This window comes from Plectrocnemia conspersa, unplaced genomic scaffold (assembly GCF_051122295.1).
Source record: "Plectrocnemia conspersa isolate PC_06_02 unplaced genomic scaffold, ASM5112229v1 ptg000002l, whole genome shotgun sequence".
Classification (NCBI taxonomy): Eukaryota; Metazoa; Arthropoda; class Insecta; order Trichoptera; family Polycentropodidae; genus Plectrocnemia; species Plectrocnemia conspersa.
The window spans coordinates 15,555,434-15,570,199 of record NW_028277166.1 but is presented as its reverse complement, the minus strand read 5'-3'; the positions used below and the strand labels follow the sequence as shown (position 1 = coordinate 15,570,199).

At 27.6% G+C, this 14,766-nt stretch overlaps 1 protein-coding gene across 1 annotated transcript; it reads right to left on the bottom strand.

The window, feature by feature from the left end:
* Positions 1 to 8,962: 8,962 nt before the first annotated feature.
* LOC148237841 (sodium-dependent nutrient amino acid transporter 1-like) lies at positions 8,963 to 14,139 on the bottom strand. The gene is made up of 12 exons (XM_088181292.1): positions 14,022 to 14,139; positions 13,904 to 13,951; positions 13,526 to 13,826; positions 12,574 to 12,781; positions 12,235 to 12,505; positions 11,809 to 11,912; positions 11,557 to 11,743; positions 9,844 to 10,020; positions 9,664 to 9,763; positions 9,418 to 9,594; positions 9,252 to 9,346; positions 8,963 to 9,188 (listed from the first exon to the last, which is right to left on the bottom strand). Exons 1-12 carry the CDS (start codon positions 14,031 to 14,033, stop codon positions 9,027 to 9,029), a joined length of 1,842 nt encoding a protein of 613 aa, XP_088037418.1. The 5' UTR covers positions 14,034 to 14,139; the 3' UTR covers positions 8,963 to 9,026.
* Between the last annotated feature and the right edge of the window lie 627 nt (positions 14,140 to 14,766).

Genomic DNA, 14,766 nt, shown 5'->3' with positions numbered 1-14,766 from the left:
CGCGTAACAAAATTAAAATTGTTGTCACACTGATGACGGCCATTTTGTTTTATATTTGAATGTTTATTTTTCATTGGTCGAAACAACACAATGCATTACCGGCGGCTCGAAAATCAACCTGAACAAATTCAATTTAAATTTTAAAAAATAATTAAAATGTAACGACTCCCACTTCGCCTCCACAGCCCTGGAAAAATGATATTTAAAAAAATAAAAAATCTCTCAGTTCATCAAAAAAAATCTTAGAAAAAAATAATATATAATTGACATCAAAATAGTATAAAAATGAAATTAAAATACTTTTTTAAAGACTTAATATTATATAAAATCTATCTAATTCTTGCGACCTCGCTGGACAAATTTTTTTTAGTTGATAATTTATAACGATAATTTAATTCAGAACCCGTACAACACCTAATAAGGCGAGGGTAATCCAACAATTCAACATAACTCTAAAAATCTAAAAAGATTGCCAAGTAGATGCCGCACAAAACAATGAAAAATAAAAAATCATCACAACAAAATTTCTTTCACACTTCTTGTACGCAACAGAAATTATTTATCGAATTGTAACTTGAGACAAAATGTAGATCTTCTACAACAAAAATGAAGCTCTATTTTAAAAAAAACTCGCGAAAGAAAATTATTGTGAATGTTTGGTTTTTCTTCGCTAGATATATATATGCACTACATTTTTGTCCAATTCTTTCGAAATGATTACATCTTTATCAAATGTCAATAAATTTCTTTGCTATAATCCACTATTTCCCTATATGCCGATGTGAAATTTTATATAAGCAAAATTTGCGATGCTATTAAACTACTAAGTTTCTTAAAAAATATTGCAAGGTTTAGTTGTCTGCGCAACGCATAAAATTATTATATTTTACTTAATCTACATTTTGCTTTACATAAAATAGCAATGTTTAATTAGTGGTAAAGATATTTTTTAATTTAATCATAAACTGCTATTGTAGCGATTCATACACAACACGAGACGACCCACGCGCGTCTAAAGCTCCGTGAATTGTGCCCACGAACCTAGCAGCCGTCGAGAAACACGCCGCATTCTTACGACCCCCTCCAACGTACGGGGTATAGTTGTGTATACAACGCATATGACTGTGTATAGAAACTAGAAAACTAGACTAGACACACTTGACTCCACTGCATCCTGACGCTCGTACTACTACTTCACTCCACGGACTTACGCCTCGCCTCCTTATTGAGTATCACTTCCAGGACACGCGCTCGAGAACAAGTACCGACGACTTCTAGAAAGACCTACCAGTGCAACCGAAAATCTATTATCGTCACTATTTTTATTTTTAATAACTCTGATATTTATTTTATATTTTAAAATTTAATACAGATCTGAACCATGTTACCTTATTTATTATTTTTGATAATTTAAGTGAACACACTTAATTCTTGATATGAAAACAGTTAGAAACTACACTTGTCTATTATTTTTTGACATCTGCGAACCAGTCGGAATTTACTAAAAAATAAGAGAATCTGAAAAGGGAAAAATGAGGGCTATACTAAATTTGTAAGTGTCTTTCAGCCTTATTTTATTTAATTCAATGTCTAATTGATTGTTAATATGTATACGATATTTACTTAAACGTATCTACAAACCCATGTAAGTTAATAACCAGAGATAATTAAAAAACTTTACGATAAACATCTGAACCTTGATTCCATGTCCTAAAAAATTACACAAGTAAATATATACTTATTTAATATCAATGTTAGCATATCACGCTGTATTTCAATGCATAATTATTATATTCACATTATAAACAGAAACGTTTTTCATTAAACTGAAACATAGATCTCTGGCTTAAATTAAATTTTAACTGAATAACAATTTAATAACAAGTAAACTGCGACTCCTGGGATCGTAGATATTCTGAGAAACTGCAATAATATTATATGACGAAGATAAAAGCGAATTAATTTTTAATGCATTATTCGCTAAACTGAACGATTTAAATGTAAATCAAACAATAAACAAGGCTTTCGACAAATGATTATTTAAACCAAAATTAAAGGCAATCGTCAGGAATGAAAGCTTGTAAAGTGACGCGAGAAGTAGCCAATTACATTGTGTAAAATAGGCTTGAGAATTAAATCCCCTTACGAATTATACGAAGACAAGGGATGCACACCCTCAAAGGGATACGATCCGTCTGAAGCCAAAAACACAAATTTATACCTTTTCACAGAGAGAAAAAATATATTTAGTTGTGCGTCTGAACAGATTTGGTTCATGAATAACTTATGGCATACGTTTCAGAACTACGACCATCAATCACTGATGATCGAACGTTTCGATACGCAATTTGTCACTATGACGTACATACAAAATTCATGATTGTTTATTGTACAGTCCGACCGTTTAGAACAATGTATTAAATTTAATTTTAATTTACCGGTAGATCTTAAAGTTTCTGGCTTACTTATAATATAAAATATATATTATATATCACGTATAAATTTTATTTTATTTAAACTTATTAATTATTCAATATACAATTATTTATAATATTACAAAACTAAATACATTTATAAACATTTACTGTAAAAGTTTATTTTTTACATAGAGCATTAATTATTATTATTGTGCGACATGTTTTTGGGTCCACTTACAGTTTGAATAAATACGTTATGTTGTTGTAGCCTTGTTTGCGTCTGAAGAATTCGTCGTGTCTGAAAATCGGGTTCAACTCTGAATTTCGGACGTCATAACTAAACCAGGGTTAACTTGAAGAGTGACGCGCCTGCTTTCTCGGTCTCTGTCGATGATTAGCGTAGCTTTATGTGGTGTAAGTTTAGATGAACTCTTATGTGTCCCAAATCAGGGATGTTATGTAAAAGTTCTTAATGATCTGCTGATGGAAGGGAATTTTGAGTAAAGTAATTGAAATGCGCTATGTATGCGCTTATGTACGAAGTTAGTTGCCTGCCCACTCTCGCTGCAAATGCCAATTATGAGTATTAAGGGGTTAAACTGAATTTTTATATTTATTTAAGCAAATCCTTTGAAACTCCTAATCGTCACGTAAAAAATACGAAATCGTTATTAGCGACTCGAAAAGATTAATAGTTATAGTAAATAAAATTAGCTTGTAATTAATTAAAAGAAATGGTAATTAATAAAATCACTACGAAAACATTATAGAAAAATCTTTAAATTTATTTCTATTTAGTACTCAGTATGTAATCATAATGTGATATTTATGACATATGTACAATAATAACGACACAATAAAATATCTATAAAAATTTAAACGATTACGTATTTGAACATGTATATGGATATCATCCGCACACGCTCGGCCATACACGCCGAGTTATAACATTTAACGCTGTAAACTTATTGCGTAGCCGTTCGTCAATATGATTTGTATATTATATGTGATATTTACCCGCAACATAAAACTTAAAACAAATTATGTCATCGTAACTTTATTGTTAGTTAGGATAGGTCAGCTGTTATTTTACTTCTACCTACATGGTTTGTTGCTTTAATAATTCATTGGTTGATTTGTTAATGGGTATTATGCCAGTAATATCGCGATAATTATATATACCGCTAATTAAAATTTTATTGATTAGAAAATTGTTATGGCGACGCTAGTGCTAATTCACATTATAAGGAATTTTTTAATTAGTGATAATTAACGTAAATGTAGTATTTTATATTTTTATTAAAAAAAATTATCATATTTACTATTTTTAAAAATTAAAATGATTTTTAAATAGCTCAAAATAATAATTTCCTATTTTTAAATTTAAAAGCAATATTGTAATTAAATTATTTAATATCCGCAAATGTTGAAATCTAATGGCCTCTAAATAAGATGCTAGGACCAAAAATTCTAACTTATCTGTCAACGCAGATCGATATAATCGATCTGTCAGCGTAGTTTTCAAATATATCGTTAGTAAATACACAATTATTCCTTTGATATACTATCTGTGATAAGTTTAAATAAACTCCAAGAACTTACTACTATTTAATTTTTCACCATTAGCGTTTTGTGTATACATATATTAGCATATAACCTAAACTCTATTGGAGGTATTTTGTTTAATAAAGAACATACCAATTTTTCTTTAAGTGAATAGTTTGAATTCGGCCATTATTTAAGAAAAATAATTGCAAAGAACAAAAGTTGATAAAACTTCTTAACGTAGATATTATATTTTGACACACTCGGAATGAAACGACTGAAATGTTTTTTTTCTCATGATGGCTATATTAATTTAAATTATGTATGCAATTTTATACCATTTTCTTATGACTTACCCATTTGTATATTATTTGCTTATGACGCCTAATCACTAGGCATATATGACGTTAGTATGAGAAGGTCATATCCTCACGTCCAACTTCCTGGGACGATTGTATGTAAGAATATAATATTTCGTATTGTTATTATTTATAATATAAAGTTGTTACTGTTTTTATTTATTTTTCAGAACTAATGATAATTTTGATCTATTACAAATCAAACTGAACTTTTTGGTCTCGGAGCCCGTCGACAAAACTAAAAGTATGAAGATTTAATTTCAAAGATTGTTTTATAATTGTTTATATAGTTTTATCAGTGTATACTTCTAATCCTTACATGCATTATGAAGCGACGCTTTTGAACAATTATATAATACATAAGAAGATGAAGTAATATTATTTTACAAATTAAATATACCCAATACAAAAATTACTCTTGCAAACAACAATCTTAATTCTATGGGCAATTATTAAATATTATTGTATCTTTATTTGTTGAACTCTATTTCAGACCACAATTAATCATATCAAATTCATAATTCATAACTTCTATGGTATGATGTAATAAGATACAATAATTCATGTTTGTATTATACCATATTACTATTACACGTAGAACTAAGATAATATTGAGAATCAATCAAGTTTGTCTGAAACTATATATACCACTTATGATTGACTATTATATTCAGATTTGATCGAAATGGCATTCTACGTAGCCAAAGTTGATTTTAAAGTTGTAATAAACATAAAACAAATTTTTAATATACCTGCAATTGAATTTTCATAACTTGGTTAGTATATTTTACATTCTAGTCGCTAATATTTTAATGAATATTTATATGTTATGAATTTTTTTGCTAAAAATAAATAGAGAGAAATTATTATAAATTAACTGCTTTGTGATTGTTACTTGTAATCACTGTACAACTGTATAAATATCTTCGCTTCCGGACACGCTCACTTTAAAATTGAAATTCTCTACGTTCAATTTGTAAATCGTATCTTTCTGTATAATCGGTTTATAATAATACAAAGGAAATATGTTCAATTATAATTATTAAAAATAAAAATTGAGTTTGCTCGACTGATTTCGGAGTCCCGAGGTTTTGAATTATTTTGTTTTTTAAGTGGAGGTTCTGACTGTCGACCAATGAAAAATTAGCATTTAAATATAAAATACGATGCCCTGTAGCAATGTAACAGTTATTCATAAAAATAATTTTTATTAATTTTTCATATGCGTTGTTTGATTTGACTGAATATAAATATTATGATTTTAAATTAACTAGGTATGTTTTAACTATGAAAATAAAATATATACATAATGTGTAAGGATTAGAAGTATACATTGATTAAACTATATAAACAATCGTAATACAATCTTGGTAATGAAATCTTCAAATTTTAAGTTCCATCGACGGGCTCCGAAACCAAAAAGTGAGTATTTAATTTGCATTAACTCATTGCTTCTGAAAAATAATTTAAAATATTAAGAGCTTTATATAATAGTTAATAACATTATGAAACATTATATTCTTACATATATTTGTCACAAGACGATGGACGTGAAGATATGACTTTCTCATATTAAAGTCATATGGGCCCATAGTGATAGAGCGTCATAAGCTAATAATATGCAAGTAAGTCATAAGAAAATAGTATATAATTGCATACATAGTTTAATCAATATCGTGTAAAAAAAATATTTCAGTCGTTTCATTCCGAGTGTGTCAAAATATCATATCTATGTCAAGAGGTTTTATCAACTTTTGCTCTTTGCATTTATTTTTCTTAAAGAATGGCCAAATTCAAACTATTCACTTAGAGAAAAATTGGTATGTTCTTTATTAAACAAAATACCTCCTAGTAATATGAGAAATAAAGTAAATAGTTTGTATATATCGTATATTGGCATAAGATAAATATTAGGATAACGGCAAAGAACAAAACATATACTTAAATCGTCCATTGAGAAACCTAAATTGGTATAAATAACTTAATTTTCCTGATAGTATATAATAAAATCTTGATCATAATATATATGTTAAATGTATGTAATTAAATGTATCTAATATATATGTTAAAGGTTTTTATTATTTTTTCATATTGTCATTTTTTCTAGAACGTCTAAATTCACAATGTTTAGTAATATAAAACTTATTATGTTTTTTATAAAACAAAATACTTTCAGGTAATATAAAAAATGAAGTAGATATCTAGTAGATAATAAGAACATAATTAAATTACTTAAATAAACCATTGGCAACCAATGGAACGAAAATAAAGTAGCAACTGACGATTTGCCCGAAAGCACATTTTCGTTTGAGATTAAAGTGTTAATGTATATTCATATAACATATGTTATTATGTTTATTATATAAATCATTGAGGTAATAGAACATGTTGCAGTATGAACTTCCATGTACCGATGTTACTCTTCTAAATTTGGACTTACAACAATAATAATAGTTTTGTGAAAGTCGAGTTTGTATATTTTCATATAACGATATCCTTACAAGTAGTTTTGCTTCTTTCAAAATAATGCAATTTTGATGTTTATGATCATTTTGGAGCTTAGGTTATTTGTTAATATATACACAAAACATAAGTTCTCGGAGTTCGTTTAAACTTATCACAAATGGTTTATCGAAGTAATGATTTTGTATTTACAAATGATAAGTGTCTAAATACCCTACGCTGACAGATCAATCTTGTCTATTTGCACTGACAATTAAATTTTAAAAAATCAAAATGAATCAAACTATTTATGTACTACCCAAAAAGTTAAGGAACCCGGTATTCGTACATTCACTAACTGCGCGTCTCCGTCTCCAAATACGATAGTGATGCCGGAGACCATCAGTAGCTAAATCACGACGGTCTACCTATCCAGGTCATATCTTGTGACGACTTAGAAAGGACGCCTGGCCTAGTGCCTTTTAATTACAATAGATCACAATTTGTTTGCCATAGCGATTAAATAATATATCCTATATAAAAAATAATGCGCTGATTCCGTCTTAATATTTTGTTTCTTAGGCTCTTGTAGTTTTTTGCAATCTAATTTTTTTTAGTGTAGTATTTATAAATATTTTTAGTATGAGCATGATATACTAGTTGTATAATCGGTGACAAATACATGAGTTTTAATCCTGTATAGTAATGTTTTTAATTTCTATTGTGTCTGTAAGAACAGAATTAGTGATAATTATATAATAATAATTCTGATCGATAGTGACATATGTCCTCTATAAACTGTAATAGTTACTAAAATATTTGTCTGGCGATTTAATACTTACTTAGTAATTGTCGATTGTGTATATCACATTGTAACGCACTGGGTTAACGCTTTCCATGTTGTAATGAAAGAATTACAATAAATTATGATTTTAACTAGATTATAAATTACTGTAGCAAAAAACACTAAAATATAATTGTAGCGATTTGTATACAGAAAATTAAATATGTATGAGAACCAATAATTAGATTGTAGTGATTTTTATGTATTTTATAGAATAAAAGTGTATATAAATGATAAAGTTCAGCGATAATTTTTAAGTTAGGATTTTTTTTTAAATTTAAAATCATGAAAGATTTGCGTTGAATTATAATAATGAGAATCGTTACCTGCTAATGTGAATTTATTAAATTTTATAACTATATACTGTTCGAAAGATTTGTATTTATTATAGTAAAAAAAAATAGGTATCTACTCGTTTGAGATTTTTTATTAGATATTTTGCTTTATTTTTTATTAACAGTTACTAAGCAAACACCGCACATAAATCATAATCATAACAACATTTCTAGAGGCCACATAGTATTTAATTAAAAATAACTAAATTCACAATTAACGACTTTGCAAAACTTTCAGTGGCAAGTTTTCACTGTGACTTTTGTAAGTAATTGCCCCAACTTCAGAGTCGCGAAAATTAAACTGCGAAACAATTTCACAGAAAAGATTTTCACGGTGTCTAGCAAAACTTTTCCGTTAACGTTTCTATGTATCTTAATATTTTGCAAGTGTATATAATATATTCAACTTTTTTACGCGAGAGTCGTTTTGGTGAAAAGTTTAGTCGTAAAATTGGGCCCAATTAAGATTTTTTCTGGGATAATATTTCCATAATAAAATAATTACTTAAATTATTAACATTATGTACATACACTCTAGAAAACGTTAAATATTTAAAACGACCTTAAAGATTGAAATAACCGTTCACATTTCGCTTATATCAATTTAATTCGACATCTCGTATCAAATCAATTCAGTATGTAGACTGCCATTATTTCCATTCATCTGAATGAATTGACATTCAATTACAGTCTATCAAGAATACTATAATAGTTTATTAACTGAACTTTATTTACAAATATTTACTATAATATTCATATATATGATACGTATATTTATCAAATCTCAAATTTTTTGCACATCTCGACTGTAAATTAAGAAACAAGACACGCGGATTCTGGTCCCGTCTAGACTTCCTTGACATACCCACTCGTAATACTTTTTCTTGGATCGATTCCAAAACTTATCCGAGCGAGATTTCATTTTTCAAGCCATATTGGCTGTAATTACAACGTCTTTATCCCAAGGCATTTCCTGTACGATAAAAAATCATCTCGAACTCCATTTATCGAAAAGAGCTATTAATACTAAATGTAGTTATATCGTATATTTCAAAAAAATAAATAATAAACAAATAAAATCATATCAATATCCAAGAACATAATCATATATGCGTCTGCAAGTAGGTTTTTCTTTCTGTTGCTCTCTTTCAATCGTTTTCTTTTCGTTGAAAGCTATCCAATCATTTTTTTCTTTTACATCTGTAGGACCCCACGATTCTCTTGGTTTAAATGCAGTTAAAACCATCTATAAAGTTTAAAATATATTTTAAAAGTATAATAGATATTATGTAAATCATAAATATAGTACCTGTTTGAATCCTAGTGATCTTCTTTTATAAAAAGCTAAACAGGCAAATAGTGGGAATTGCAACAGTCCAAAAGCAGTCAGGAACCAACCAAAAGCTATAAATATAATTTTGAATTATTAGTTGTTAATCTAAAGCGCAATATGTAGATCAATGTTTGCTACTTACTTAAAATTGAAGTTGGATATTCGGTGTCCTTGTATGTTAAAGACTCAATCGTAGTAAATTTATAGATGAGAATTACAGCCAAAATAAGAGGGGTGACAATCGGCCAACAAATTCTCCAATAAATGCCGACTTTTCTGTCAAGCATAAATTCAATGTCGTCGCAGAATCGTCTCATACCTAAATATATTATATATTAAGAATATCATGTTAAATAAATAAATAAATAATTTAATATCATATATTTACCATATATCCAAGTTATAGCAATTATTTGTGCAATGCCTAAGAAAAATACCACAAACGATACAGCATTATAATCGACTAGATTTAATACAAATTGACCTCCCTTAAAAATATAAATAATATTATTTTGCGTTATTAAATATTTTTATGATTAAAAAAATAAAGTATAAAAGCATTGTTTACCGGTGTAATGTAAATAAGGCCGAAAAAGAAACCAAAGAGAACCACAGCAAGAACTGCTTGCCAGTGAAGTACTTTTTGGTACTTATCGCGAATTACTGTAATTAAACTCGAAGCAATTGCCACATTGGATCCAATACCAAGGACGCAAAGCATAAAGAAGAATAAAATCGAGAAGAGCTAGAAAATTAACGATTAACTATACTTTATTTTAACTATAATAATTTAAAATCGTTTATAATGTTGGTATAAAATATTATTATATGTATTACATATTTTAAAATACACTGTTATAAAATATCATTGTAAAGGACCAGATTAAAAATATTAAGTGAGCTACAAAAAAAAAATTAACCATATTCGTCAACTGAAAGACACATTTAGAAAATTCTGCTAGTTTCTTTTCTTGGAATTTGCCTTTTAGCACGTTTTACTTATGGATTTTTTTAAATCTAATGTATTGTGCAAAATATATAAAATTGCCTATTGATGTTTCTCGCAATGTGCTCAAAACTTCTAGCAACGATTTAAATAAGGCTGCAACAATCCTATAGGTTTTTTTTCATTAACCATCGGTAAATGGCTTTATTATATAAGTTAATAAATGATATATTCTTGAACTGACATTAGTTACAGATTAACCATCATTATTTTATTTTCGTGAACAAAAATGCGTTGTAATAAAAAAATATGTTTTAAACTTTTTAACTTATGCAAATTGTGAATATCGTGTCGAGTGCTTAGTCTGGTAATGACGTGACGTGTACTACATTCCTTTAGTACATACATACTAATTGAACAATAGACTGTAATAATGCATTGTCATTTAATTCGATAACAAAAGTCCGTTTTTTGATAACGACAATACGAATATTTATGAGTCAAAAAATGAGAACAAAAATCGAAACAAGGACACTGAAAATGCTGTCGAATTATAACTGCGTCACAGCGGAATGCGAAGCAATAGGAGTACCACATACGATCGTATCCTGCAACTCCTCAATTATATGGGATTTCCCTTATAGCGTAAACTTTAAAATTTTAAACAGTCTAAAAATGTAAAATCTATTTTTAGCTCACGTCTTAGAAACGTGAAATTAAATACATATTCATTGTATTACATTATTTATAAATATATACTAGCAATATTCTTACTTTTATATATATTACATTAATAACATTGTTTTACCAATTAACTGATTGGCGAAAGTTAACTTTATTTTTAGATTATATATTTAATACCTATTATTAGATATATTTTCAAATTAAAGGGTTACTTTGAAAGCATCCTATTTGTGGCTTTTACCTTATCGTTAAAAAATGTTAGCAACTTATCAATATGAAAATACAGTAACGTGACACAGAATATTTTACAAAAAAATGTATTTTCTGTACAATTTTTTTTAATATTATTTTTGATCAAATTCAAGCTTAGAAACTATATTAGATATAAAATTATTTATAAAAATAATTAGATTTTATTATAATCTGTATGTAAGGTATAAAATTATGATTGGATAGCAACCCTTATAATTTTAATTTCAAGGACTCCATGTAGGTTCATTTGCCGGAATAATTCAATTAGTGACATTTTAAAAGCTGCGGATAAATTTTTAATTCACGCAAAGGTCACTGGGGATTTATTTAACGTCAGTTAATATTATATAAAGTACTTTTATTTATAATAAAATATTTGTTGATAATTTAAAAAAATACCTGCGGAACTGATTGGAATCTGCTAATCGCTTCAGGATACGAAATAAAAGCGAGTCCATTTCCAGAGCTAGTCACATTTTTAATATCAATGTCGCTTTCATGCGCCAAGTTTCCTAAAATGCCGAATATGGTACAACCAGCCAACATACTCGTAAATGTGTCCAATGAAGTGATAACAACGGCGTCCCTGCAATTACAATTGCGTACAATGGAACAATTGACATCAACGACACGATCTAAATTTGAACCAACCTGTATATATTGTGTCTGAACTTGTTGTATGAAGCGTACATAATGACATTGCCAAAGCAGACATTCAAAGAGAAAAAGCACTGAATGACAGCTTCATACCATACCTGAAATACGTAGATAAATAAAATGTCATACATTTAGATTTTAGAACATATTTATATACTTTTATATCTGTTCTTAACATTTTACAAAATTAATCCAATGTTTATTTATAACTTATTTACCATAAGCCTAATAAACTCTAATAAAAATAGCTTTTAGCCATTACTAGTATTGTAACTTTATAATCAGAATATTTATTATATTAAAAATATACAAATAATATTAATAATATTTTAATGTTATTTTTTTTTTAATTTTTGTTGATGAATTTGATAAATATATATTTTAATAACTGTAATTATAAAAAATGTGTAGAATACATACCCCTGGTTCTTTTAGCTTTTCAAAACGAGGTTCAATAAAAAACCAAATGCCATTCAATGCACCTGGTAGAGTGAGAGCTCTGATCAAGATTACCAGCATTGTGACGTACGGAAAAATAGCAAGAAAATAAGCAGCCTTTCCCGAACTTCTGATGCCTTTCCATAATATTAGAAGCACTAATAACCATGCTAGTAAAAGGCACATACTCAATTCCCAACTAGGCGCTCCTATGCCGTCGTTTATATCATCGTATTCCCTTAGAACCGTGCGCCTAAAAAATAAATAATATAAATTATATTTCTGTGTTTCTCAATTAGACTGAATCGCAAATAGACTCACTTGTAGTAAAGTTCGGACGAACTTTTAGCTAACGAGTTGTTGGTAAAATTGCCCGAAGGATAGCATTCATCGGGCCAACTAGGGTCGCAAGTGGTCCACGGAAGTTTAGGCGAAAACGAAGCGAACAAATAGTAAAAGATCAACGACATTATCGAACCGTAATATGTCATGACGCACATAACACAAAATGTTATGCCAACTCCAGCACCTGAGAGTAAGAAAAAGTCGTGAAATATTTCCGAGATCAATCTTATATTATAGTTTTATATTTATTATTTTGGGGAAGAGGTTGTTGAGATTGATTTGATGACATAAACAGACGTCTTATATAAAATCAATGTGTTATATATGTATCATACGAGTATTTGGGAAAACCATATATTTTGTAACCGCTAACCACTAATAGTTGATATTTATAGTTTTATGAATAATAATATATTTTACTATTTATAAGCTACATCATAATTAATTCCATAAAAATAATATAAATCCAGTGGCAGTTCAAAAAGTAGTTCTATGTAGATTTTATTATTAAAAAGATATTTACAAACGTTATTAAATTTGTTATTAAAAATTATAATATATAAAATATATACATACGTATGTATAATAGTATATAGAATACTTTTCATTCAAAACCTTCAGAATATTTAATTTAATTTTTACTTTTCTGATCTGTAATATAAAATTGTATGATACAATTAAAATAAAATAAATATTCAATTGTATTATCTCAGAAGTTTATTTATTGTAAAGATTTAGTACAAAAATTTACTAAAAGATCGAATTTACTTATCTTAAAAAAATTAAAACAGTATTTTAAAAATTATGAAGAAAATAAAATATTAATAAGATATTAAAAAAAGATATTGGATGAACATGCTCATTAAATAAATATTTTATATCGATACATTTTATTTTTTAAATGAACTAAATATGAATTATTGCTTACCCCTCATCGCAGGCGAAAAATCATAAAATTTTACGAATCCCTTACTGGAAAATTGGCCCAGCACCATTTCCATGTAATACAAAGGTTTTCCGACCAGTATCAACACGATTATGTAAGGTATTAAGAAAGCTCCTCCGCCGTTATCGTAAGCCTTGAATGGAAATCTCCAAATGTTGCCCAAGCCCACAGACATTGAAATACAAGACATGAGAAACTCCAAACTATTGCTCCACGTTTGCCTTTCGGGATTCGAATCGAGACCCATCGCTTCGATGTCTTTTTTTCCATCTTTATTATCGTCCTATACAAATACATATATTAATCAAATACATTTAAATATAAATACACAATTTAAAAAAATAAATCTAAAATATTTACCTTCTTACTAAAGGAGAATTGTCGCTCTTTAGATATGCTAAACGATGGCTGAAAATAATTATTTTATTACATTATTACATTTTATTATATTTAATATTGTGATATTGATTATTATTACTGAAAAACTCATATTTGCTAATATTTATTAACAATATGTAATAACTATTTAAATAATATGAGTATTAAACTTTTACACTACATATGTTGAACCAAAAAATGTAAGCTAAAGACTAAATAAAAAACTTCCAACCACCAGTATATAAGCAAATTGACTGTGACGCATCATCAAAGATTCTATTACAAGGAAAATCATACACTAAATTAGTGTACGCTTTATTTCTTTGCGGTGTATTAAATTTTGAGGTTGTCGTTAAGAATATGTACACATATTTTTTATGCAAATATATTTAATTTATTGCAATATAATAAAGTTAAAAATAAATGATTTAATATTTTACAAGCCCTAATTTATATGTAAAATATTATTTTATAAACAAAATTCATTTAAATTCAATTTATGATATTATTATATATTATATGCTATACAAGAAAATTTTTGCCACAAAAATAATATACCCTATTCTGAAATGGGAATCATTTTTCAACTTTGGATATAGTTCATTATATGTTTTGTACTTTAATCATATTTTTTTTAATTATTGAAAGACTAAAAATACTATTATTTTTATTATTTAAATAATAACATTGTAAAAATACATAAAATAATAAATTATGCTAGTTGTCTATAATTGATTTTAATTGTATAAATATTATTGGCTTACATCCTTGATACTTGATAACGTTGTCAATAACTAAATCATGCGTTTAGTCTAGTTTAGTTTTTGTACAGAATTAAAAAAAAA

Coding starts and splice junctions, on each gene's coding strand:
- LOC148237841 (XM_088181292.1), bottom strand. Junction 12,506..12,573: donor TCGTCCGAACTTTACTACAA/GTGAGTCTATTT, acceptor TTTATTTTTTAG/GCGCACGGTTCTAAGGGAAT. Junction 11,913..12,234: donor AAAAGCTAAAAGAACCAGGG/GTATGTATTCTA, acceptor TACGTATTTCAG/GTATGGTATGAAGCTGTCAT.